The sequence below is a fragment of the Tamandua tetradactyla genome, chromosome 19 (assembly GCF_023851605.1).
Source record: "Tamandua tetradactyla isolate mTamTet1 chromosome 19, mTamTet1.pri, whole genome shotgun sequence".
In the NCBI taxonomy this organism is placed as follows: Eukaryota; Metazoa; Chordata; class Mammalia; order Pilosa; family Myrmecophagidae; genus Tamandua; species Tamandua tetradactyla.
In genome coordinates this window covers 40626610-40654496 of record NC_135345.1, presented here as the reverse complement: position 1 = coordinate 40654496, position 27887 = coordinate 40626610, and the positions used below count along the sequence as shown (strand labels likewise).

General features: G+C 38.3%; 1 protein-coding gene across 2 annotated transcripts in view; it reads left to right on the top strand.

Moving 5' to 3' along the window:
- The window catches only part of TMEM156 (transmembrane protein 156), a 41348-nt gene extending 13926 nt beyond the window's left edge, over positions 1 to 27422 (top strand). The window contains exons 2-7 of one of the 2 annotated variants that reach the window (XM_077136606.1): positions 1314 to 1583; positions 3328 to 3588; positions 6632 to 6751; positions 9422 to 9502; positions 21636 to 21735; positions 23675 to 27422. In XM_077136606.1, coding sequence (XP_076992721.1) covers positions 1314 to 1583; positions 3328 to 3588; positions 6632 to 6751; positions 9422 to 9502; positions 21636 to 21735; positions 23675 to 23687 — 845 coding nt within the window. In that variant the 3' untranslated portion in view covers positions 23688 to 27422. Of the gene's footprint in view, positions 1 to 1313; positions 1584 to 3327; positions 3589 to 6631; positions 6752 to 9421; positions 9503 to 21632; positions 21736 to 23674 lie in introns of both variants that reach the window. The other variant, XM_077136605.1, reaches the window with a different exon arrangement.
- The last annotated feature ends 465 nt before the right edge of the window (positions 27423 to 27887 follow it).

The window sequence follows — 27887 nt, the reverse complement described above, 5'->3', positions numbered from 1 at the left end:
TTCAAATGTGTAACACTATCACAAGGAGTTAATAAAAGAAGGATATATGGGGAAAAATGTACCTATTGCAAACTATGGGCTATAGTTAACACTAATATCTTAATATTCTTTCAATAACAGTAACAAATGTGCCACATCAATACTAGGGGTCAAAAATGGGGGTGGAGGGTATAGAGGATATGGGATGTTTTGGATTTTCTTTTTTATAATTATTTCTTCTTCTGCAGTAATGAAAATGTTCTAAAATTGATCATGGTGATGAATGCACAACTATGTGATGATACTGTGAGCTGTTGATTGTATACTTCGGATGAATTGCATGGTGTGTGAACATCTCTCAATAAAATTGCGTTAAAAACACTTGGCTCTCAACCCCCAATCAGGACCATTTCAGCCAATCCTAAAAAACACCTAGGGCAATATATAAGATTCCACAAAGGTTCCATGCGCTAGAGTAACTTTCCAGAAGCCTACAACATCCAGATGTAGTCCTGAAACCTAGCCCAACCTCTCCAGAACATCAGATAGTTCCATCTCCCTTCCCCATCTTAGTGATAGACCCTTCCAATATGAAAAATTTAGAATGGTCATAGCCCAAATACCCCTTAAGAGAGGGATGGAAAGATCAAAGGTGATGGTGGAGTTATACAGTGAGGACAGGATTTAACAAATGAATATGAACACTGAATCATTAAATTGATATCTGTTTTAGTCTCCAGTATTTTAGAGCAGCTAGAAATGAAAACCTAAAATTGAGGAATTGTAACTCATGTCGAACTCCGAAGCATGTTCTACAGCTAATTGTGGTGCTGTGCTTTGAAATTTATAGCTTTTTTTTGTATGCATGTTATTTTTCACAAAAAAAGAAGGAAAAAAGTTAATTGTGATGATAAAAAAATAGTTAAGCCTTCTAGCCGCCTATATTCTGAAGCAGCTAGAATAAAAATCTGAGAGGATCTTTTGGTAGCCCATGACAAACTCTGTAATTCGTCCTGTAACTACTTGTTCAAGAGTGCTTTGAAAACTATTGCTTTGTGTATACGCCATATATACTGCAAAAAAAGTTAAATATGTTTATATATATACTTGGCTCTCTATAAGGACTTCTGTTCTCTGAAAATTAATAGGGACTGTTGACAAGTTTAAAAGGCAAAACTTAAGTGGAATAGATATCAATTCTTGTAAAAAAAATAAAGTCTTCCCATTGATAAGCTAAAATACTGCCTATGAAAAACTGGGAGTTTGTTACGTGTTATTTGAGTTCTAAAACCTCAAAATTTCACAGTAAAGAAGGTTTTTCTTTTCCTTTACAGGAAATACGTTGAAGCTATCGTGTCAGGAAGTGTGTTTGCAGCCTAATTTCACCTTTTTACTCTCCTCCTTAAATTTTTCTTTCATGACTCTTCTGCAACCAATAAGGGAAGCTCAGACTGTTATGGGAATCTTTCTAAATCATTCCAACTTTCCAAACTTCACCATGGTCTGCGAAGGCATCACAAGTGACTTCCAAAAACCCTCTTCATGTTTGGTTTGTGAGTCCAAAGGAAACATGGATTTTATTTCTCTGAAACAGACATCAAAAGGTAAAAACAATGTGAAAGTGAGAAAATATATCAAGGATAATTGCCTTGTTCTTTTAAAAAGTATTAATAATTTATTCCAATGTATAATCCAGAAGCACTGGGCTCTCAGTGGTGTGATTCTTTAAGAGTAACTTGCAGAACCCTGGGATATCACTCGTTCTCGATTTACTGAAAACAAGATATCTGTTCCTAAAATACATCAGAATGCCACTGTAATTTACATACATTTGATGGTTAAAGGATTATTTAGCAGAATCTCTTCAGAGGTGGTGAATTTTCTCAAAACAATTCTTAGTAAACCTCTAGGTTCTCATAGTAAAATCAAACTCTGTTTTCCTGAGGAGCCACTGAACACTGGATGCATTTGTGCATACTCATGCCTAACATTTATCATGCTATATACGAATTGTCTTTTTATTTGCCTGACTCTCCAACATGCCTCTTGATGGCAGAGATTTTATCTTTGTTCACTCATATCTCTAGTTTGTAGTCTAGTGTGTGACACATAGTAGGCACTCAATATTTGTTGAATGAATGAATGAATGAATAGGAGAATGACCAAGTATTATCTGCATTGCCTAACTGAACCTTGCATTTATTATGCAATCAATGTATGCTATTTAATTAAATTGAATCAGATTGGATCATTGAGAAGTTAAATAATTCACTTACAGTCATGTGATACACAGTTAGCTTCAAGCCTAAGTATCAAATTTATTGCTTATATTTTTTATAGCTAAGTTGCTTTCTATATCACTCCATGTTGGCATTTTTCCCCCTTCTTTGAGAAGGAGTACAAGGACTTTGCACAAAATACAATAGATGAGTCTTTGAGTGTTTACTCAAGTAGTGCTGTAACTAGTCTATTGCTCTGGGTTGAATTCACCAGAAAACAAACTGGGGAAATACCCCAAGGGTAATAAAGAACTTGGAAGTGTTTTGAAGAGTGGTACTTCCTGCCTCCTTGAAAAGTGAAAACAGTGCTTTGACAAGTTGTCCTAATAACTGTGGCTGTGTAACAAATAACCCAGTGGGTTAAACAACAGTGATCATTTTATTATCTCATATTTTCTGTGAATCATGAATTTAGGATGGATTTTGGTTGTTTTACATTGTTGAACTTAGATCACGGCTGGAGCCTAAATTGAGGAGGACTGGAGCACCTGCAGGCAGGTGGGCATCTTGCTCTCTTCATAAAGTCTCAGGGTTTTTCTATGTGGTCTTCCCACTTGGGCAGGTTTGGGCTTCCTCACAGCATGGCTGTCTTAACTCAGTTGGGCTGCTTACATAGTAGCTCTGGGCTTCCACCAAGACAAGTGAAAATTACTTTACCTTTTTTCTGACCTAGTCCTCCAGTGTCACTTCCTCTGCATTTGATTAGTTATGAGCAAGTCACAAACCCTCCCAGATTCAAAGGAAAAGGAATTAGTCCCCATGTATTCATGGAAGGGTGGCAAAGGTTTAGGATAACATGAGGGATAGGAAATACAATTGTAATGATCTGCCCACAAGTCGTCAGGGAAATGTTTATGTTTTAGGATGTTCCAATCCTGTTTCTACTCTGCATTCACCTGGTTCTCACTGTCTTGAAAGGTATAAACTTCTTTGGTCATTTTTTTTTAGTGCAGTGATTTCTTATTCCTTCTTTCTTATATACGAAGGGGAAGATTTAGTTTTGAGTTGCATGTGCTTTCTTATTATATATTACTATTTCACTGATAATATTTTCTATTTCTCTTTCTAGTTCTTATCATGAGAAGAGCAATGGAAGTGGAAGCAAATGATTGTCATTCACCTTGTCAACATTATAACTTCACTGTAGCGCCTATAATTGGCCACTTGGAGGAATACATTGCTACCTGCACTTTAAAAACCCACCCTAGAAAGTCAGCAGTCACTGAGGAGGACCTAACCAAGGAAAAGCCAATAAACCATACCTGTAGAATTTTGGAAGATCCGAATAAGTGTATAAATATTTCTTTGCACCTAGAAATGGATGTAAAACGTAAGTTTTAAAGGAAATTTGAGGGAAAAGGTGAAATTGGAAATCGACACATGATTAATAAGGGCTACCACATTAACTTCACTAAAAGACAAACTGGTGACAAAATTTATTGATGAAATAACATGACCTGCAAGAGCATGAGTCCCTTTATCTCTTTGTTTTTCTTTCAAAATATGTTTTGGGGGCCCAGCTATAAACTGAGGTAGAGGAGGCACCTACAGGATGTGATTTGAGGGGCACTAGAAAGACCCTCTGGTCCAGAATAACTCGCACACATGCCTATTAGCTGTGCTTGAAGTAATTCCACCATACTGGGGTATTAAAGGGTTAGATTTCTTTTTAAATGTACGGTCCATGTACATTGTGATACACTGTTAAAATCTTACTTTAAATTGATTTAACATGCTCCCTGCTTATAGCTGATCTGGAGGAAATGGGAATTTTGATGTACTGCCATGGAGATAGAGAGATATGCAGATTAAGAACTTTGGATCATAGGATGACTGAGGGGAAGTAGGAGGTCAAGAGGTAAAACTTACTTCTACCTTAATTTTATTTAAGGCTGATTAACTTCATAGTCATTATATTCTGAATTACCATGATTCATCCTCTCTACTGGCCAGGAGTGTGCCACCATTTCTTCTATAAAACTCAGTCCAAGAGAGCCTCTTATGATATAAGCATTTAGGAAGCACCTGCTGTATAACAAGCTCTGTGTCAGACACTGGGGACCCAGAGGTAGATGGGCATAAAACCAGCTGGGAGAGGGAGATATTCACATAAACCAATTAGTGCATTCTAGTGCTATTGGTGCTATGCTAGCATCATTTGCTATGTTTTTTTTTTTGACATGAGCTGGCACCGGGAATCGAACCCGGGTCTCCAGCATGGCAGGCAAGAATTCTGCTTGCTGAGCCACTGTCACACAGCAACATGCTATGCTTTTTGATATTCCAGACATATGAAAGCCTTTCAGATTGCTTTGCAATGCTTTTTTTTTTAAAGCCTTAAGTATTTTAATAGTGATTAATTTTTGTCATTTTATTTTAAAGCAAATACAAGTATATGATATGTTTACATTTTTAGAGTAAATATAAAACTGCAAACAAATATCTTCTGTGAGTAAGTTTGCCTAGGGACCTATAACTTCTGTAATTAGGGTTATTTCAAGGTATGTATGAAGGGATGGAAGAGGTTTTGGGAGGATCTAAACACTACGGTCAATTCCCTCTGGTTCTGGAGGGGGGTGAAAGATATGTTCTGGAAAGGCTGCCTAGAGACAATCACTATAGTGGAATCTTAAAGATAAATGTGTTTTGGATTATAGATATTCAAAAGTTATATTTATTTCAATGTGTGTTTATATATCCATCTAATTGCTATTCATATTTTCTAAAGCATAATGGGCAGTTAAGCATTTGCATAATTATATTTTTAATAGAATTAATTTTGTGTTAATGGAAAAATCCGTAAATGTTAGACTCCATTCAAAGAGAAATGATAATTAATGGCATTTTCAAATCCATAATTGAGAAAGATAGCAGAGAACACAAATATGCACTCTATATTCTGAAAAAGTATAGATTAAAATTTATTCATAGTTTATTCAGATGTGCAAAGAATAATTTGATCTCCCTTGAAAACCCTACCCACCAGGTAGGTGAAACTAAAATGAACCCAATCTGGTAAATTGACTCTGAAACAATAACATCCCTTTAGTTTAGTTTAGTTTAGTTTTCAATTTTCTGTTCCTTTGGAAGGGCTCCTCTTCAAAATGGCCAGTAGGGTGGTGATGGTGGAGCAATTGGGTAAGGGCTGGTGGGCAGCATGGGAGGCTGAAGACATACTCTTCGGGGCTCATGATGGTACTTTGGTGGGTGCACTGACTGGTCCTTATCCTATACCTTCTGCTACTGCGATAGAATGTTGGTGAATGCATGGTCGTTTTTCATCTCGGTGTCTTGCTGGCACTGCAGATCTTCTAGGTCAGTTAACTGCATGATCATATTTTGCTGTATGAGGAATGCAAGTCTGAGCCAGAACTGAATAGCACAGAATGATATTGGGGAGATGAGTCCTGCCATCCCAGTGGACCTCCACCCTTCTTCATCTAGTCTCTTCTCTAAATAAATGTTGAATGACTATGTAATGCACATCTGCCCATGGAGGAGGGTCCTGTGAAGGTGACACCAGTCATCTAAGGATAGAGCCAAGTAATATGTCCTGCTAGGTTGAATAAGTACTAGCCTTGTTTTGAGTACAAGGGAACAAGGTACACGTGGTGGCTGAGATAAGGACACCCTTGTTTAAGTATTTGATTCCTGGGTCTGCTGACAAATGTATCTTTGTAGATTTGGAGGGGATTGGGGAGCTGTGCTAAGCTATTGCTGGATGCTGAACATCCTTCCCATGTTGCCTCACTGTCATCTGAATGACAAGTTTTTACCTGTATTCTTACTAAATATAGGCCAAGATAACTGCATATTTAGCTAAATGCATGCACTTAATGTGATTACTGGAGTATAAGTCACGGAACCATCTATTAATTTACAAGAAGGAAGTCTAATTATTCATCTGCCCTGGCCACTTATATACCTTAGGCCAGCCTTCTCTTTCTACCTCATCGCTCCCTTTTTTCTTAATCCTCCTTACACCCACTGCATCTTTGTTGATTTGAGGACATAGTTTGGTGCAGGTTGGCCCAGGGCCAAGGTACAAATACTTGTAACTTTGGGGCTGTGATATACTGTGTGGACTTAACCTAGTGACAGCAATGATAATGAAACTAATATCAACATAACCAGTAAGTGAAATTAATCCTGGAATCTTAAAACTAAACAGATCCCAAAAGTTACTGGGTCAAGTTTCTTCATCTAGAATGTTAGAAAAGGATTCGGGAGGACAAATGAACCTGTAAAAGTTATGGTTCTAGATTCAGCCTTTCAGTGAAGGGCAGCATATGTAGTTGAACCCATACCTCCACATTACCTCTTATATGTTGCATCATTTTATTATATTTATATAGTATTTTTTTAATTTACAGACTTCACTTGTTCTATGAAGATCACTTGGTATATTTTAGTCCTATCTGTTTTTATAGTTATGATCATCCTCATTATCTACAAAATACTTGAAGGTCACAGGAAAGTGTGGAAGTGGCAGAGTAAGTATTGAGAACTAAATTTCATCATTTGGGAAAATCTGTTTACTGTCAAGGAAATCCCAATCTTACCCATGTATGTAATTTCTTTTTCAGTTCAATTCAACAGTTTTTGGAGTACCTACTGTGTGTAAGTGGAAATTTTAGTTACCCCAAAGAATGTAAGCATAAGACAGTGCCATTCAAGGAGGTTTATGTGAATTTCTCTTCCCCATGAAGGAGGGGAAGAAAGAAGGACTGAATAGGAAGGAACTGATAGATGAAAGGTTGAGATTATGTGAAACAGGGGCTTAGTGGAAGTGAGAATGAAATAAAAGTGGATAAAGAATTTTAGAGTTGGAAATCTTAAGCAAGAAATGTTCTAGGTGACAAGTGTGAGCTGAAGCCAATCTTTAATAAGTGTGGGGGTGTCCGTAGATTGATGGCAGGACAGAGCTAAAATGTGTAATTAGAAATCAGTATGGTAGGGGTGATAGTAAGAATAATTAACAACTGGTATGACAGAGGCACCCACCTTTCAGGATGCACACTGATGGCAAACCACTAGCATGACCCCATGAGTGTATACCCATGAATATACTGGCTGAATATTAGGTCTGCTGGGCAGTTTATGATATGAGTAGTTGGTCTCTGAAAGACAGTGCAGAATGTGTTATTATGAGGATAAACTCTGGAGACTGATGAACTCATGTTAGAATCCTAGTACTGCCACTTACTACCTACAGGACTTTGAGCAAGTTCTTGTATCTGAGTGTTCCTTTACTCTTCTGTAAAACAGGGATAATCACTACCATCACACAGGACTGAGTAAGGATTGAACTAAAGAGATTGTTTAAGGAGTTTAGCACCCTGGCCCAAATACCCCTAAAGATTGGGAGAAAGATCAAAGGAGAAGGTGGAGTTATAACAGAGAAGATAGGATTTAACAAATGAGTATGACTGCTGAATCATTGTATTAATATTTCTTGTAGTTTCCAGCATCTTGGAGCAGTTAGAAGTAAAAACCTAAAATTGTGGAACTGTAACTCAGACCAAACTCTAAAATTTGTTCTACAACTAATTGTTGCAGTGTGCTTTGAAATTTATTGCTTTTTTGAATACATGTTATTTTTCACAATGAAAAATGATAAAAATGAAATAAAGGAAGTTTAGCATCATATCTGGTGCAGAGTTCTAAATAGATGATAGTAGTGCTGCTTTTGTTGTACTGTTTCCCAAAGTTCTTATTTTTTTTCACCAGGCAAGACTTGTTAATCATTTCAGTAAACAGAACAAGTGGTTGCCTCTGGGTATGAGTGAAGGTGCCATTAATTATCTTCAAGTATTTGTTGCAGATATTTCTGAGAGCAGTTCCATATCAAGTGTGTTATTGATACCTTAGGATACAAGGTCCATAATGCATTGGTTAATAATATCATTAATTGTTTTCATTTCCTGGCTGCTAAAATAAATACCATGCAATGGGTTGGCTTAAGCGATAGGAATTTATTGACCCATGGTTTTGAGTCCAGGAGAAGTCCAAAATCAAGGCGTCATCAAGTCTCTGCTTTCACCCAGAAAACTGTGGCATGCTGGGGATGGCTGCCAGTGATCCTTGGATCCTTGATCTTTGGTTTTTGTATCACATAGCAATGCACATGGCGGCCTCTCTTGGCTTTTCCCTTCTCTTCTGGGTTACATTGACTTTTAGCTGCTGGCTGTTCTCTCTGGCTTTCTTTCTTTGTAGCCTTCTGTCTAAGGCCTTCAGTAATTGTTGGGTGACACCTTCACTGAAGTAACCTCATCAAAAGGTCTTATTAACAATGGGTTCACACGAGGAATAGATTAAAATTAAGCACCTGTTTTTCTAGGGTACATAGCTCCAAGTCACCACATTAATATTGTATATTTATAGTATAACCATTTTTAGAGCACTTTCATAAGCTTTTCACTAGATTCTCAAAGTAACTAAACAGGGTATAAATTAGACAAAACAAAACAAAACTTTGAGACTCAGAGAGGCTGACTTTTTTCTCCAAATTGTATAGTTAGTAAAATATCAGAACTAGGGCCCAGCGTCTTTCTAGTTTTGAACATTATATTACTTTAGATAAATCATGTAATTTTAAATGGTGTATAGATCTGGGTTTCTTGACTGATAGTTTTCCGTATGAGTATATATTGGGGAAGAGAGAGCTCAGACAGAAAAAATGTCTGAAGGAGACCAGTATTGGGGAGTCACATTAAGTTCTTATGAATACCTACCTAAATAACAGGCTTAGTGGCTTTTGAAGGTTTATCTTTCAAATCCGAACATATAAAGTAATGATAAATTCCCACACTATAGTCAATTAAATTTTATTAGATAGTAAATATAAATTAAATATTCTGTACATGATGTATGTATACATAGTAATATAAATAGGATACTATTCTGTGCATAATAGCTGGTGCTTTTCATTAGATAGGATGGCATCATGGCATCAGTGGTAGTAGAGAAGTCACCGGTCTCAGAAAGAACCTGCATTTGTTAATGGAAAATAACTTAAGGAAAAGCTAGTAATGTCTTATTTCTTCCAGGCCTGTTTGTTAATGGCCTGTCTTCCTTGGTAATCCTTTAAACCAACATGGTGACTATTTGTTAAGAATGTGCTTGTTTATCTTCTAAATATTGCGTTTCTTTTCTTGGAATAGGACACAACTACAAAACATCTGTTCTCTTAAGAGGAAATGATTCTGAGAAACTGAGAGCTTTGAATGTGCATGTTATGTCCGGTGAGTTCTGTGACAGTCAAACGGAATACTGCTAAGGAAATTCCAGAGCTCCCCAATCTTACTACAGAGTAAACTCGGGATGAGAGATGTGAGCTCATTTGAATTAGCCTTGTATCTGGAAGAAAGGACTGGTGGGCAAATGAAATCCAGCTTAATATGTCTTATTCTCAGGGGACAGTTACGATCAAAACTATCTCCTTAAACAACGGAAAGTTTGCTTAATTGGCAAGAAGAAATTCATGTGAGTAGGCAGGAGTCGAGAAAGCAATAAGGAATAAGCCCCAGATTTATTTTTAAATGAGACAAGTTACCATTATTCCTCAGAATTGCAAGTAATTGCAGAGTGGGCATGACTTTCGCGGGAGTCTTCACTTAGCAGAGGGTGTCATTGTATAAAGAGAACTCCTAATAGCCCAATTAAAAAACCCCCTGTCCTCTCCCGAGTAAAAGAAATAGAAGAGGGGAATCCTAATTAGGGTAGCTAAGGGGGAGTTTAGCACAGATGCTGTGGTTCAATCTCCTTCTAATTGTGAGGCCTCCTTCTGAATTCAAGCTGTCAAATGACATTAAAAAGAAAGAGAGGGAGAATGTGACCTGAGCAAAAGCCTCTTCCTCATCAGGGAGAAATAGTTATCTTTGACACTGAAAAACCAAAGGCTTATGAGTGATATTGCTAAGTAAGGCTCCTTGTACATGGCCCCTTTGTACTTTGTGAGAAGTTAGAAAAGGAAGCTTCAAGTCTGGTGTGTAAACAATTTTTAAAAATGAAAGGAAACGGAACAAACCCCTACAGCAGCTGCATCTGTAGCCACACAGAGAATTGCACAGCAGGTCCCTGGAGACCGTGTTTCTGAGGCTTTCTTTAGTTATTTAGATCAGCAGACCCTGAGCCTGAGAAAAAAAAATAGATTGGACGCTCTCAAAGCGCTCAATTTAAAAAATAAAAGTTAGATCTTCTCTCAGCATTAGTAGTAAAATTATTAAACTATGGCCAATAATAAACACTAGCTAAATAAACATTAGACATCTGCTAAATGTAGGAGAAGTTGATAAAAATTCTTTATGGTCCATGAAAATTTTGTTTGATTGATGAAATAAAGGCCAGAAGGTTGCTTGAAATGGCAAAATTTTTAAGAACAGAAAATTGGCGTTTTTCTTGTTCTCTCCTGCAAGGCCAGTCTGCCGTATATTCATATATCAGGAATGTTTTAACCTACTTCTCCTGGGCTTTTTGGTTACCCTAGGAATCCTGGTCATTTCTCTTTTCAAATCATAATTTTGACACTGCAGTCTTACCTGAAAAGAAGTCAATAGTTCCCTCAACCCGTAGAGTCAGGGGAATCACAAATTTAAAGTACTAGCTAACCACAAGACTAACCTGGCAAGTTGTATTTATGAGCCTGTGATTTTCTTTACCAAAGAGACCTGTCTCAGCCATTCTTTTCCTTTAATAGCACTCACTAAAAACCCTCTGCCTTTATTACCGGGTATATATATTAATGTCTAGTGCAAGCAAAAGGGTGGTGGTTTTTTCTTTTAAACCAAGAATCCTTTTGAGGCTTAGCATCTCAAAGGGGAAAGAAGCAGCTCTTTCTTGTTATTTATATTCCCTTAAACTAAATGCAATTTTTCCTTCCCCATTATAAGTTGCTCTTTCTGAAAGAGAAATGGAAAGGAAATAATGTCTCTCTTGAGTGCCGTTTTTAAGGCCTCTCTTTGCAATGATGGATTATAGGCAGCAGTAAGAATGTAAGGAAGAAATTGCCAGCATGGTTCTCTGGAGAATCAGTAACATGAGTTTAAAAAAAAAAATGCAGTTCAAAGGAAGCGGTGACTGAGTGTCACATACTGCAGAGAGACTTGCTGTCATTTCTTGCTGTACATTCCAGAACGTCTTTCCAGTTGTTCATGTATCGCAAAGTCAGTACTGTTACACACACACACACAGATGGGTAGGCTCACACCCTCAAAGCAGTTTATTCATCCCACAAAAGAAAAATAAGGAGAAGTGACTGAAGCTCTGGTACGTACAAGGAGCACTTTAAACATTGAGAAAATGGATGGGTCTCATCACTGGGGAAAGAGATGCTGCACAGAGCCAAATCCAAGTTTTACTTGCTGCTAATATTTTCCTCCCTGCTTCGAGAAGCACGATGGCTTATGTTGCTGTCATGGTATTAATCTACTCTACATTTTGTTCTTTCGATTGTTCTCTTCACACGGGGGATGACTGTCTTATCCATCTTTGTATTCTTGTTCCTAGCACAATATCTGGCAAGTAGTTTGTGCACTATGAAAGTTTACTAAATCGTACAAACCCTAAGGGGAAAGGAATAAAGAGTAAAAAAGAGAGATGAGCAAGAAATGAATGTTAGGGGTTGGGAAAGGTAAACACAATAGAGGAGACAGAGAATGATCAAAGATACATGTACTAATCAGGGTTCTCTAGAACAGAACCAACAAGAGCTATCTATAAATATGAGATTTGTAAAGGTGTCTTCTGAAACCGTGGGAATGGAAGAGTCCAAAATCCACAGGGTAGTCTGTGAAGCTGGCAGCTCCAATGAAGGGTCTCAACAAACTTCATAGGAAAGGCTGGCTGGCTAAAGAAGCAGTGAAAATTCTCTCTTCTTCCATAAATGCCTTCAACCGATTGAATCAAGTCCTATTGATTGGATTATCCTGTTTACAGGAAATGCGCCCTTAGTTGGTCACAGATATAATCAGCCACAGATGCAATCAACTGACTTAATAAGCCAGGCACAAAATATCCTTGCAGCAAAGGTCAGGCCAGTGCTTGCCTGACCAGACATATGGGCGTCATCACCTGGCCGAGTTGATACCAGAATCTAATCATCACAGAACGTAATTCCGCTTCATTAAAGAATATATAACACACTTCATAGAGTTGCTAAGGATATCAGAGAGTAAACACTGAAAAAGGAAAACATTAACCATGAAGAACGGAGTTTAAGAACTATCCAAAAGTAACTTTGAACTGTGTCCCTAGAAACAGTACTTAATGGGAAGACCACAGAGCAGGAGTGTGTCTTAGGATCTGATCGTTGGATGCAAACAATAGAAACCAACTTGGTAGACTTGGCAGAAAAGGAGTTTATTGGAAAACCAATGGATAGTTCAAAGAAACAAAAGTAAGGTCAGGGCATCTGAGCTTGTAAAAGAAACAGGAGCTAAGGGAGGCCAAACAGCCAAAGTCACACCACAGGAATTATCTGATGATAAGGTCCTTTGCTTGGGTTGCCTATTGGGTACTCCCTCTAGGCTGCTTGGAACTTTGTATCACTCCCACTCCCCAGGATTTCAAGCCCAAGGAGGAGCATCTGATTAACTGAATGTAAGCCACAGGCTGGTACTCTAGGTGTCAAGAAGCAGGGAGAGGGATTATCTGCCCGTCTGGCCTCCTGTAGACTTGGAATTCAGCATAAGGGTATCCAAATGCTGGACAGTCAATAAATAAATAATCTGCAACACCAGCTTTCTAGTATTAGACCTTTCACATACTCCTGCCATGTAAGTCAGTGAAGGGGCCATTTTATATCTCCCTCTATGTCCATCAAATATGGTGAAATTTTTAAAACCTGAAATTGTTCACCTTTAAATATTCTGCCAAAATTTAGGGAACACCAACTGTGAGCCAGGCATTATGTTGAGCACTGGCAACAGAGCAGCACACAGTATAGACAGCCCCTGCTTTCACTGAGTTTTCAACCCATAACAAGATCCTGTCCTGGTTGCCTTAGGAGAAGAGGAGGAACTAGTATCTCATTAAGCACCTTTCATATGCGCACAGTATTTGCACATGCATCATTTAATTTAATTTCATCAGAATCTCACTTTACGGACAACCAAATGACCCAGAGCCAGTTCTCAGCATAGTAAGGGTTCAAACTCAGGTCTGTCCAACTGATGTATTTTCCAGTATACAGTTCAATGGCAATGATGAACTGGGGAGTTTACTACTACCGGTGCAAGCCACAGATCAAAATTTTTCTTGCTCGTATACATTTAACACTGAAAATTAAGATGAAACTTTTTCTCTGTATAAGATTTTAGGAGCTTGTGTGTGACAACATGAGTCATCCACAAAGTAACATTTTAGCATTGGCTGAAATGTGTTTTACAGTTAATGTGGGTGGGTTTTAAGGGAACATGAAGCAAAGAAAGCTGAATTTTATTGTGAAAGAGAATTACTAAATGTCAAAAGTAAGCGGATGACCCAGTAATTTATATTATCCAAAAATAAAACTAATGGCAATGTAAAATGATAATTTGCAACATGTTTATGGCTAGGATAATAAAAACCAAGCAGGTTTCAATTTCCCACAAAAGAGAAGATACATTACTTGTGCCAGATGTTCTGCAACCGAGCAAGATAACATGAAAACTTAATTTTTACTTGCTTAACTATAATATTTATGACTCTTAAAATACAGATTTGAGTCCATAAAACAGTAAAGGTTATAGCTATCTGCTTGGTTACAGAACAGATCAAAATGTAGAGGGTTACTCAATATGCAGGAAGAAATTCACAAGTGTGAAGAAGCTGCAGGCAGAATAAGATGATTTATTCTGTTCATTCATTGAATGCCATATGTGACAGCCATTTATGCCAGGTCTGGGAGAACTGATGATAAAATATATGCAGATAAAAACTTCTCCATCTTTACACGGACTTTCCCTGCCTGAACCATTTTGCCTGTCTTGTCACCCCTGGACACCACCTTCTCTGACACCCCTCCAAATCTGCCTTTGTCAAACATTCCCCTCTGATCTTGGTTTAACTAACACTTCCTTGGGTGAGTGTTCTAGTTTGCTAGCTGCCGGAATGCAATATACCAGAAATGGAATGGCTTTTAAAAGGGGAAATTTAATGAGTTGCAAGTTTACAGATCTAAGGCCGAGAAAATGTCCCAATTAAAACAAGTCTATAGAAATGTCCAATCAAAGGCATCTGGGGAAAGATACCTTGGTTCAAGAAGGCCGATGAAGTTCAGGGTTTCTCTCTCATCTGGAAAGGCACATGGCGAACGCAGTCAGGGCTTCTCTCTCGGCTGGAAGGGCACATGGCAGACACGGCGTCATCTGCTAGTTTACTCTCCTGGCTTCTGGTTTCATGACGCTCCCCTGGAGGCATTTCCCTTCTTCATCTCCAAAGGTCGCTGGCTGGTGGATTCTCTGTTTTGTAGTGTTGCAGCATTCTCTGCCCTCTCTGAGTCTCTCTGAATCTCCAAAATATTTCCTCTTTTATAGGACTCCAGTAAACCAATCAAGACCCACTCAAATGGGTGGAGACATGTCATCCCCTAATCCAGTTAAACAACCATTCTTAACTAAATCACATCAACCAGGGAGATGATCTCATTACAGTTTCAAATATACAGTATTGAGTAGGGATTATTCTACCTTTAAGAAATGAGATTTATATTAAAACATGGCGGGCGGGCCGCGGTGGCTCAGCGGGCAAAGTGCTTGCCTGCTATGCCGGAGGACCTCGGTTCGATTCCCGGCCCCAGCCCATGTAACAAAAACGGAGAAACAGAATACAATAAAACAAGAAAATGTTTAAAAATGTTTCCCTTTCTTCCTTCCTTCCTTCCTTCTATCCTTCCTTCCTTCTCTCTGTCTTAAAAAAAAAAAAAAACAAAAAAAAAAAAAAAAAAAACATGGCTTTTCTTAGGGGGCATACTTCCTTTCAAACCAGCACAGTGAGTCTTCTCGGACTTCCTTGACTAGGTCAATTCCCCTATTACACGCTCTCATAACTCCACAAACTTCTCTTTGTAGCAAGGATCACTGTTGCTATTTTATATTTCTGGGTTATTTAATTGACATCTCTCCCATAAGGCAGTTAGTTCCTTGAGGTCAGGAACAATATCTGATGACACTCATCATTGCATCCCCATCTCCTAGCATAGTAGATGGTACATGGTATGTTCTCTATATGTTTAACAACAATAGCACAACAACTCTACATTGACTATGTTGAAAGAATGGTTATTGCTACATTAGAAAGACCTTTCAAAGATCTGTTTTTCTAAATGATAACTTTTGATAATGCCTAGCCAAAATAATGAAAGGAAGATGATGGAGCCCTTCACCAGTCATTCCTTGGAGTATTAAGGAGGATCCCTGCGGTGTGATAGAACTGGAAATTAAGCCAACAGCTCAAAATATTGGCACTGCTGGTTAATGTAGTTTTTTCTCTCTTAAGTTGTTAGTTCTAGATAATTTTCTGGTCATTTATTTTCTCACTTGATTTTCACATTGGCCAGATTTGGAACAGATGAGTAGTTTTAGGATCATTGTCAGTAATAACAGATGGAGCATTGAACAAAGAAAGAAGTTGGCACCTTAATCTATTTTAAGCTGTCTTTATTGGTTCTGCTAGCCCCAAAAGGCTACTTACTGTCTTGGGCTTGCACAAAACTGCCAACGTTTTTATGTGATGAAAAGGTCAGAATAATGCATAGCTATATTGAAGTTCTGCATTCCTGAAGAAACAAAAAGAAATAAATTAAGACTGGAAGGTTTTGTGACTCCAAAATAGGAACCGACGAAGTATCACCAAACTGTCTGAAAAATTTCACAGGTGTCTTACCAAAGTGATCTGTGAAGATTAACTTGAATCCTACATTTCTGGAGAAACTTTTGTGAGAAAACCAAGCACTTTGTGGGTAGCAGTTTAGGCATTTATTGCCACTATCTTCATGAAGAGTCATTAGGGTTGAATCTCTCAACGTACAAGGAAGAGGAAGGAAGAATGGAGGGTAATCATTGCCAAGCTTAGCTATCCATACACTCCCCCTGCTGAGCACATTTGTGAGGTTCTACTAATTATGGGTTGAATTGATTAAGTCCTAATTCCTGGAAGCTCAGAATGTGACTTTATTTGGAAATAGGGATGTTGTAGATGTAATTGGTTAAGATGAGGTCATACTGGATTAGGATGGGCCCTGAATCTAGTGACTTGTGTTCTTATAAGAAGAGGAGGAGAGACATAGTAGTCAGGGAAACAGTGAGAAGATAAGCATGTGAAGAAAGAGGCAGTGACTGGAGTTACTTTGTCCAAGCCAAGGAAGTCAAGGCCACCAGACACTAGGAAAGGGCATTCTTCCCAAAAATGTTCAGAGGGAACATGGCACCTTGAATTTTGGACTTCCAGCTTCCAGAACTGTGCGAGAATAAATTTCTGTTGTTTTAATTTAAATCTGTGGTAATTTGTTACAAGGGTACAAATTACCCTTTTTACAAGTACAAGGGTAGTTCAGTGGTAAAATTCTCACGTGCCATGCGAGAGACCTGGGCTCGATTCCCGGTCCATGTACTTCCCAAAAAACAAAAAATTCAGCAAATGGTGCTGCAATAAATAACAGGATATTCACATGGAAAAATAATAAAATGTGACCCTGCCATTCCACACACACACACAAAAAGATATAGGTAGAAAAAAATTTCTATTTTGCTCTTAATAGTGCTTTTTTTATTACCTGATTTTAGCTTGTCTTTGTTTTCCCTCCTTTTAGCATCCAGGCAGCCTCTTTACTTTTCTAAAGCCACAAGGGAATTGATTAAGACAAGTCTGGTAGTTCAGGTGTCAGTACTCACTGTTGAACCTTTGGACTGAAGCTGTGGGGCAAGGTCAGGTCCCTGTCAGAAGAGGATGAGTCTGCCGGCCACCTACCAGCTCAGTCATCAGTGAATTTACTTAGTGCAGTGCTTTCCTTCAGGCCGACAGGCTCAGCCTCCTGCAGTGTCAGCACATCAGGAAGGATTTGTTGTATTATCCAACTCACCTGACTGATTTATAAAGCCAGAAGCCCAATGCGTTAATTCCCGAAGAGTCACATAGTGCTGAGGCATGCAGAGCAAAACGCTTCTGACAGGAAATGTGTGTTCTCTCTTAGAGAGAACCATGTGGGGAGTCACACTGCAGCCAAGGATTGCTTGGGCGGTCTTAAGACGCATTCCTCCACCAACATAGCCTGAGGCCTTCTTCCCCATTTTAGTAGTAGTAACCTGAATGGCTCATAAACTCAGTCCCTTCTGGCTTTAGCCTGGAGATCATAGTGGGTTTGATGGCTCAGATTAAATGGTTGATTTTATAGATTAACTCTCGCAGGGCAAAAGTTATTTTCTGAACTCCTAAATTACTGGGCCGCACCCTGCCATTGCTTTCCTGTACTGCTTAAATCTGCATCATTTTGTGGAGAAAAATGAGGCACAGAGACTTTAAATGACATTCCTTCAATCCTTCAACACATATGCATTGTGCATTGAGTACCTATGATGTGCCATGCACCAAGGTGGGTTCTGGAGAATCTACAGCACAAAAAACTCAAGGAGAAGACCAGTAAGCAAATTACAATGAAATTTGATAACTCCACTACTGGGGACATAAAGGGCAGGGGCTGGTGGGGTGGGGTGGGGTGGGGATAAGGGAGGTTTTATGGGGGGGGGGTCTGTATAGTGTAGGCACCTATCCTCATTTAGTCCTCCAGGTTTGTTTTGGTTTTGAGTTATTTTGGGCTTTTCTGTTTAATAATCAAGTAAAATTTACCCGAACAAGTAATTTTGGAGATCAGAATATTGAAAGTTGATACGGCAAATTCCTTTAGCAGCCAAGAGAGCTTGGCTAGTAAGTTAGTACCAGTAAGTTTTACATCTGCCTTCATGGTGGGAGATATACCTTGTCTTTGACATGAAAATCTCCGGGAACAAAGTGAAGAAAATGCATTGCAACTTTCAGTTACTCAGTGGGAATCAAAAATTACTTTGAAAAGATGAATTGAGACTAGATACCAGATATCATATAGATAAAGCATCTGTGAAAAGTGATAGAAATCTTTAAGAAGAAGTCGCATCACAGGGAAACCAGAGTATTGTCGTGGACAGTGTGTGAGGGGCTTTATTGGACAATATAAATCGTGGGGATTTATTTATTTATTTATTATTTATTTATTTATTTTTTTTACATGGGCAGGCACCGGGAATCGAACCCGGGTTCTCAGGTATGGCAGGCAAGCATTCTTACCTGCTGAGCCACCGTGGCCCGCCCGAGATTTATTTTTAATCAAAGTTTTTACTGCTGGAAATCCATTTGGTTCTCTAGATTGGGCGAGGTCAAAATTCAGACTGGGCTCTTTTTAATTTTTTAGACTTTTCTGAGGTTCCTGAAAAAAGTCAAAGAAATGTTGGGTTCAGTGATTTGACAAATTCATGAAAAGATGTCCCTGAAGTTTTAAAATATTTCTGACTGCTTCTGCTGCCTGGGCTAGTGTTGGTGAATTAATATTTATTTGTAAGAAATTCTGTTTCCCAGTGTAGAAGTAGGAAAAAATTCCACCCATTTTAGCTGCTCTGAAGAAAATATTAAAATGCTATGTGTCCTACCTTTTTTCCTTTTCGTCAATTTTTTAGAATTTTTTCTATTAGTTATATGACTTTGAATAGTAGGAGAAATGAGAGATAAAGCACCACCAGACAGTTACTTTGGACTAGCCATCATTTTGATGGGTAATTGATTTTATAGTAAAGATGGTTATATTGTGTTATAAAACATTCATTTTAATGAATAAGCAAATGATGAACCATTTGACTTTCCAACCAAAAGAACTATATTCATTTAAAAATGACTATTTAGTTTCATGAATCCTCATGAAAAATAAATTGTCAATAATAGCCAAGAAAAAAATGAAAGCAGAATAAAGAGGGGGAAGTATCCATTTTGGCATGGTGCTAGTACATGGCTGGATAAACATATCAGTTGAAGAAATAGGAAGACCAGAACTTTAGTAAATAATGAAAATAGTGTATCAAAACAGTAAGAACATGAAGGTTTATTGAATGAATGGTGCTGAGAGGACTGAATAAATGTCTAAAAAAAAAATCACTTGGATCCATAGTTCATACTAATATTAGGGTAAGTTTCAAATGATTTTAATGTGAACATGAAACCATAAAAGAACTAATGGGAACAATGGCAGAATTCATTTATAACTGTAAAATAAGCTTTTCTAATCGTGACAAAAATCCAGATCAAAGATTAATGCATTTAATCATATGGAAAAAAATGTACACAGAAAAATGATCAAACCCTAAATCTAAATACAACTAATGAGAAAAATTATTTGTAGCTCCTCACAGATAAACAGCCAAATCCCTAACATAGTAGGGGCTTCTGATGGTTAGTTAAGAAAAGACCACAACCTTATAGGCAGTGGACAAAGGATAAAAATGGACCATTCACAGAAAAGAAAATATAAATGGTTCTTAGACATGAAAGGGTATTCAGTCTCATTCAGAATAAATCTTTTCAAAAACAAATATGTTTTGGGGTGCATACTACATGCCAATAATATTAGCCTTTAGAGTGCAGGAGATGCAACTGGGAACCAACCCAACAAAAGTCCCTGCCCTTGTGAAGCTTACAACCTAGTGGAAATGCAAATGAAAGTTACAGTAACGTGCCATTTAAAAATCTATCAGGTTGACAAAAATCCAGAAGTTTAATGTCACACTCTATGGCAAGGGGCATCAGGCACTCTTACTTTACTGGTCAGAGGATAATTTGGTACAGCTTGTATAAAGGATAACTTGGGAATAACTATCAAAATACAAATGCACAAGCCCTTTGAGCCAGCAATTCTGTTTACAGGAATTTGTCTTATAGATTTTTTTGTACAGGTGTGAAATGATACAGGCACAGTGTTTTTTGCTAGAGTGTTTGCAATCTGAAGCGATTAGACACACTGTAAAGAAGAGGCTGTTTAAATACAGGCTGGTACATTCATATGAACACCAGGCAGTTGTAAAAAAGAATAAGGAAGTGCTTATGTGGAAAGATATCTAAGATGGATTATTATGTACGTATATGTGTAGTATGCTGCTAGTTGGGTATAAAAGGAGAAAAGCAACACACACACACATATTTATATTTGTTATACACACAAAGCTAATAACCTTGGCTGCCTGTGGCAGAGGAAGGTGAGAAGAGAAGGAACTATGGATGCGGAATATGAGGTAGAAGGGAGACATTTCAGTTTTAACATTTAAACAGGTGACAATATTCTCTATTAGAAAATCAAATTCTCCTACATAAAGGTTTTATTATTAAAAAGAAATTATTGAATGAAAAAAAATTCCGAGAAAAGGTTCCGCAATATTTTTCTTTTGGTAATCTCTACCAGCATTTAAGCCCCTTCATGGAGAAGAAGTAGTATATCCTTGAATACATCTCAGTTCCTCTTTTAGATATCTTTTCTTGAGAAACAACTACCCAGATTTCCCTTTAGTGTGTAGGTTACTTCCTTCCCTTCCATATCAGGGCTTTGTTTAAAAGTGTAGACATTTGTGAAGCAAAATATATATATAAGACTCGATACAATATAAAAATTAGAAAAGCAAAAGTCAGTTCCCAGGGATATGAAAGAGACCCTTCTTTGATGTTGTAGACAGGGAGTTTCATCTCCTGCTGTGAAGTCAGCTAGAGACAATATTAGCAATATTTTATCAAGTCACAGAGTTATGGAAAAGAAAGACAGATTAGAATTTATCTAAATTTTAACTTTTCTTATTGGTAGACTTGTCCATGAAATCAAGGATGTTGCTAATATTCCCCTCAGGGACATATTTCAGCAAGATGTGATAGAAGAAAATGTTTGCAGTCAGTTTCCAGACCAAGATTCTTTTCTTTCTACTTGGCATAGTACTTTGAAAGGTTTACTCTGTTTCTTATCCTTAACTATTTTTCATGCCTTGTGTTGATGAAGCCTTATGTGGGTGGCTGGGCTGGGGGAGGCGGTGGGACCAATGAAAGGAAATAAATAAAGTTGAAGGAAATGGGTCAAAGATGTCAGAGTTGTTAGCAGGAAATTTAGTGAGTGGTAGAAACAGTCAAAATCTTTTCTAGGGTGCACGGGTAGTTCAGTGGTTAGAATGCGGGAGACCTGGGTTCAATTCCCGGATCTGCCCCCAAATAAATAAATAAAATCTTTTCTAGACTTACACTGTGGTTATCTTACTACATTCACTATACTAGAAAATGTTGTGTCTGATTTCTTTCTTTGCTATTGAATAAGTAGGTACTAAAACAGCTTGCTTTCTTGAACAGTAGAGACCATGCAGAGGCGACCCTTGGCTCAGGTCGAGGAAGCACTTCCTCCAATACCAGAACTAGAAGTTTATTCCGTAGTGCATCGAGAACAGTGTGCACGGTGAGTGATAATTTGGCTTTATTGACAGTTTGACTGTATTGTTCTTTATCAATGTGAATAGATTTTAGGAGGTATAGTTTATTCTAAACTGCACTTCTGTCTGGGTTTAGGAGGAAGAAAATGATGGACCTGTGAAATTAGTCCATATGAGTTAGATGACATGAACCCAAATCACTATTTCCTCCAAGGTCCAGGAAGGATCAATAAACTAATTATCTTAGTCTGCTAAACTCCATGTGCTTCTGAGATGTCAGCTCATCCCATGACATTGTTTTTCCTAGGATTGAGCCAACACTCCAGCAGGCTAATCATTGTTTTTATCAAACTGTGAGGAAAAAGAAAATGAGATTTGTATATTTTAGCCCCCTATAGACTGAAATAAAGAACTTTTCCAACTTTAACAGCTGACCATTTAAATTAATGTGCATTAGTTTCTGTGTAGTTGAATAAAAAATTATGGACAGAAGTGGCTTAGAAATTCTTTGATTCATTTAACCAGTATTTATTAAGTGGCGATTATGTAAAAAGGTAGCATTTGCAGCTGCTGAGAGTGGTATGAAAATTATAATAGGGAGGAGGAGGGAACCTGGTGCTTATTAGTGCCATTTTGTTATGTCTGGATTATATTATTTACTCTTCATAATATTTGGATGGTGATAAGTCAAGGTCATAGCAGGAAAGTGATTGTATACTCAAATTGAATGATTTGAGGAGAATTTAATGCAGAAATTCTTAAGCTGCGATATGGGACTAGTGGCACTGCTACCATCCCTAAGATTAAGGGGCAAGGAACAGAGAGAGAGAGAGAGAGAGAGAGAGAATATGGGGAGGGTCATGTCTGATAGGAGTTGTGACCTTTTGAACAGCCTGTGTTTGACTTGAAGAGAGGGAATAAATATCTTAACTTCTCTGCTCTCTCTTTCTCTAATCTCCTGTTGTTACTACCCATTGGCCAAACCCAACCAGAGCCATAGCTCTGGGAGCCCTGTCGGCAGTCCTTATAGATTGACTTCCCAGAGTACCAAGTAGAGAGCATATCTGGAGGAGCAACCCAAGGTATCCAGCACAGCTGGCTCAAATATGCCAGACTGGAAACTGAGTACCAAGGATACATTTGTGTTCAAGACTAGAGAAAGGCAGGCCTTGGTGCCATCATGTCTGCTGTTAACTCAGAAATTCCTAAGTAGATTCTAATGTAATTGTACGATTTTTTCAATGAAATATTATTGGATATTATGCCTGGACCCTCTCATTCTGTTCCTGCGATACTCAATCTTGCATATGAAGAGCTCTCTTTTGTTCATTCACCAAATGTTTTTTGAGCACCAACTGAGTACCAAGTATTCTGCTACTCATTAGTAAAAATAATAATGCAGTCAAGGGAGGAATCAGATTAGGAAAGCTCCAATTCCAATCAGGAATTGTGTTAAATAATACAATAGAGGTATTTGCAGGGAGCTAGTGAAGCATAATGGAGATACCGCTAACCTAGAGGATATGGTATTTGACATGTAATAGGTGTTCAATAATATTTGTTGAATAAATGGAACGTTAGAACTGGAAGAAACTTGTGCAGATACCTACAGTTTCATTTTATAGATGTGGAAAATAAACCACACATGAACTGTAGTGGCAGAGACTAGAGGAGACCCCAAGTTTTGTGTGTTCCATTCTTGGAAATTTATGACCAATCCACCAACCACATTGTCTTCTTAAGGATATAATGGAAGTTCCATTGCATAACATAGGATCAGAAAGAGCCCTTAATCAGTGACTTTTTGTTTTGTTTTTTTGGTGTTCTTATAGGAGATGCAGTTTGATTAAATGACTTTTCAGTAGCTTTTCTACCAATTCTTATTCAAGTTATACTTAAAAGTTTTGTGTGAGTTATTTGCCTTGTTTTTATTTTGTTTTTGTTTTTTTTGTATTTCACTTTCAGATTATCCCTTTAAATTCTTCTGGACAATTTGGGCTGAACCCTTTTGAAGAATACTCATAATTTTATTTTGGAAATGAGTAAACTGGTAAATGTTCAGGTCCAGCTGAAATCCACAGTAAGAAAGCAGTAGGCATGCTGTCTGGGTGATGGAAACTAGCTGAAGAGTACTCATTTGACCCATGAGATAAAGGGAACAAAAGCTTTTTCAGGAAACGCTTATGAGTCATGGAAATTAATCTGATGAAATTTATGGAAACAGTAAGCAAATACTTATTCTCCTTGTTTTTCTATCATTGGACAGTGTAGAATGGCTGCAAAATTTTAATTTTGAGGAACCAAAGACAGGGTTGGCAATGAAAATTCTTCCTTTCGTGGATGCACATCACAGATTCTGATTTGATAATTTTTCCTATGTCAATGGATTGTTTCCATTTGGCAGATTATTTAGGAGGACCTGGGTGTTTTGGCACTGGGATGCTTTAAAAAAATTCGAAGATACCAAAATAAAATGAATTTCAATTAAATACTTGAATATTCACGTCTAATAGCAAAAATATTTCCTCTGACTCTTTTGGCTTTTGTATTTATTATAATTATCATTATGTCAATGATATTTGTAATGAAAGTACAATAAAAATCACTTTTAGGCAAGAAGGCAGCTCTTAACATAGGCAAAATATAAAAATCTTCCCAGAGTTAAGGTGAAACTTAATATCCTGGCATCATTATATGGTTAGTTTGATGGTTAATTTCACATGTCAGTTTGGTTAGTTATGGTGTCCAATTATTTGGTCAAGCAAGCACTGGCCTGATTGTTACTGTAAGGGTATTTTGTAGATAGATTTAAATTATTAGTCAGTTGGTTGCATCTCCAGCTGATGACATCTACAATCAACTAAGGAGATTGCTGGAGAATGCCTTCAGCAATGAGGAGTCTGCTCAGCTAATTTAAGGAGGCCTAAAAGTGAGAACTGAAGATGTCAGCAGTCAGAATTTCTACCTCTACCTCAGCCAGCTGGCTTCTCTTGGAGAATTCAACTTCACCTTCATCAAGGTCCAATTTGCAGCGTGCCCTATGGAATTTGGACTTGCCAATCCTCACAATCGTGTGAACCAATTCCGATAATGAATCTCTTAATATTCACATATCTTCATCTCTATATCCTGTCAGTTCTGTTTCTCTGGAGAATTTTAAAACAGTTAGTTAAAATTGTTTATCTGAGTAGATTTTCCAAATTTAAGTGGAGGATCAGACTTAATACTGGGCAACCTAACTGAAATGAAAGTTTTGGCACACAGAGGCTTTCTAGTACTTGAATTTTTTGCAAGATCACAAACTGAGATTCTAATTGTAAAATGTAGGTGTTGGCTGAAGTTTTGGCAAATGGAATTCTACTACTTTGCTGTTACTAGCCTACATATCCCTAATTAATGAGAGTCAACACCTCAGGCCTGGGAGTTTTCAGCAGGAGTTTAGGGCTGCCCCACTCTTTAAGGTATGAGTAGTATACAATTTCTGAGGGCCAAATTATCGTTTCCATGCACATCACCTATTATGTTCAGACAAATGACTTGGAAATTGATGGGAACTTGGCTTACAGAAGGCATAAATTAAGCTTCAAGTTTTGTTAAATTGGGATGGCTTTCTGAAAGCTAATATTTCACTTATTTATTCAAATAATACATTTTAACAGATACTGGGAAGCATATAAAAATGTAGATGGCCTGCTCACTGCCCACCAAGAGCTTCCAATCCATAGAGGAGAGAAGACATGAATGCCACTAGTTATAGTACCAGACACAATAGGGTAACATAAGTGTCATTTAAAGGCTGCATGCCTCCTGGCAGGAATTCAGGGGCCAATAATTTTCAGTTGAAGATAAGGAGGGCAGATTTCTCCAGAGGATGACTTTTTTTAGAAGGGTCTTAAAGATGGCTTCTTCTGAGCTCTTAGAATAGATCAAATTTCAGCAGTATGTACCTTCTCATCCCCTAGCCCTTTTCATAGCTGGTATTTACAATTATTTTTGTGGTTATTCATTAATGTTTGTCTCACTCTCTAGACTATAAACTACAGGAGGGCAGGTCTGATTTTGTTCACCATAGTATCCCTGGCAGCTATTACCATGCCTGGCTCACAGTAGATTCTTGATATGTATTTATTGGATGAGGAACTGTTTATTGAGCCCTCCCTATAATCAGGCATGATATATATGTTCTTTTGTTTCTTCTTCACAATAACTCCTTAAGACAGATGCAATAGTCCAGAGGAAGCCGAGGCCAAGGGAAGCTCAGCAATTTGCCTGTCTCATGACTAATACACGGATCCAGTCTTAGGTCTATTGGGATGCAAAGTCTGTGCTGCTTCTACTTCCAGCAATGTGGAGAAGAGATGGAGCAAAGAGAGCAGGATGGATGGGGTACCTGAGAAAAGGAACTCTAGCTGAGAGAAGCAGCAATTCTCTCTTCTGGGAATGATAGGAGGCTGGGTTAATTGTGTTCTTGAAAAAGAAGTCTGATAGGAATTGCTGCTAGGTGGCTGGTCCTATGGGACTCCCTTAGCTTGCAGTTCTGCTCTCCTCCCCTTACAGCTGATCCCAATGAAAATGAATTATCCTGGCACCTGGCATGATTCATGGCTTCCAATCTACACCCTGGCCTTTATCACGCTGTGCATTCCATCCGATTCCAAATTTGACCTTGATCTGGTTACTTCCCATTCCTCCACCCCCACCTCACCTGGTGCCAGCCCCCGTGACCTGTAGCTGTTCTGTGTCTCTGGTTCTCACTGCAGGCTTTCCTTTCCACCTGGGACTCACACTCGCTTCCTTAGCTCGATGTACTGCCCAGTAGACAGGACGCTTGCCCTGTATGGAACACAACACCTGCCAGAAAGTTGTCCCAATTGTTCAGTCACTGAATGGCCATAGTGGAATTAGCGCTTTGGGAAGAGGGATAGGTAGGGGAGAGGGTGAAGAGAGAATCGGTGGTGCTTGGCAAATGATTTGATATAGGAGGAGTAAGTGTGAGGCCAGGAAAGTGTGGAGAACCTCATAGTGCCCCAAATTACAACTGCTAGAAGAGTTTTCACTTTCCAGAGAATTCCCTCCAAATACTCTATTTTCATCCCGGCCTTAAGTAGTACTCTCTACCCTCGACTCTCCTACACTTAGTCAACCTGGATGAAGCACTCCTTCTTCAGACACACCTACTCTTCTCTGCCTTTCTTCCTATTGTTGTTTTTGCCTTTCCCTTCCATCTCCAGAGTTCTTCTCCATGGGCCACTTAGTCCATGAAGCTTCCCCTGCTGACCCCAGTTGGCACAAAGTCTTTTTCCTGTGTGCCCTTGAACTATACTCTCTCCACAGTACCTCTCCCATCCTGCCTTGAACTACAGCTACTGGAAGTTATGTCTGTGTGTAAGAGCAGGGACCACATTTTCTCTGCTTCCAAGTCTCCAGTGATAGGAGACTCACTTTTCCCTAATCTGCTCCTCCCTTAAAATACTCAGCTCAGTTAATGAGGTTTGCCAGACATTGCCAGTTAATGCAGGATAGTGGTTACTTCTAAGGAAGTGGGAAACAAGATGGGATTGGGAATCGACATGCCAGGATCCATGATAATGTTCTTTTAGAAACTCAATGGTGGGTATATGAGAGCTCATTGTTTCTCGATTCCATATAGCTTGCTTATGTTTAAAAAGATTTTTTCATACCTACATGATGCTTAATAAAGCACAAATAAAACAAAGGCCCTAGTGTATTGAATTGTATCCTACCTTCCCTTCTGCCTCGGTCAGTAGATAACTACTGTCAGTTTGGCTGTCTGTCTCTCTATCTCTTTCTCTTCCTGTGAGTTTTGGTGAGATAAATGCTTGGACTCAATTTTCTCATGTGGTTTATTCTCAGAATTTGGCTTTGCTTACTTTCTTCTCTCCTTGTTTATTTTATTTTTTCTTTTTTCCCTGCCTTTGTCTTTCTTAACCATCTTCAACTATTTGTGTCATTCTGATGGGTGGGGATCTTAGGATAATGAGTGGATGAAAGATTTTAATTTTTTAGATCTAAAGATTAATATTGTCACCTTTACCTAGAAACAAGGCAACCAAAAGGGACATTTAAAAAAAGTCCCTGTGAACTGGGCGTCATAGACTTACTTTAGTAAAGACAGAATAGTTAGTCGAGAAGCTTCTGTGATTTGAAGGGTAAGATG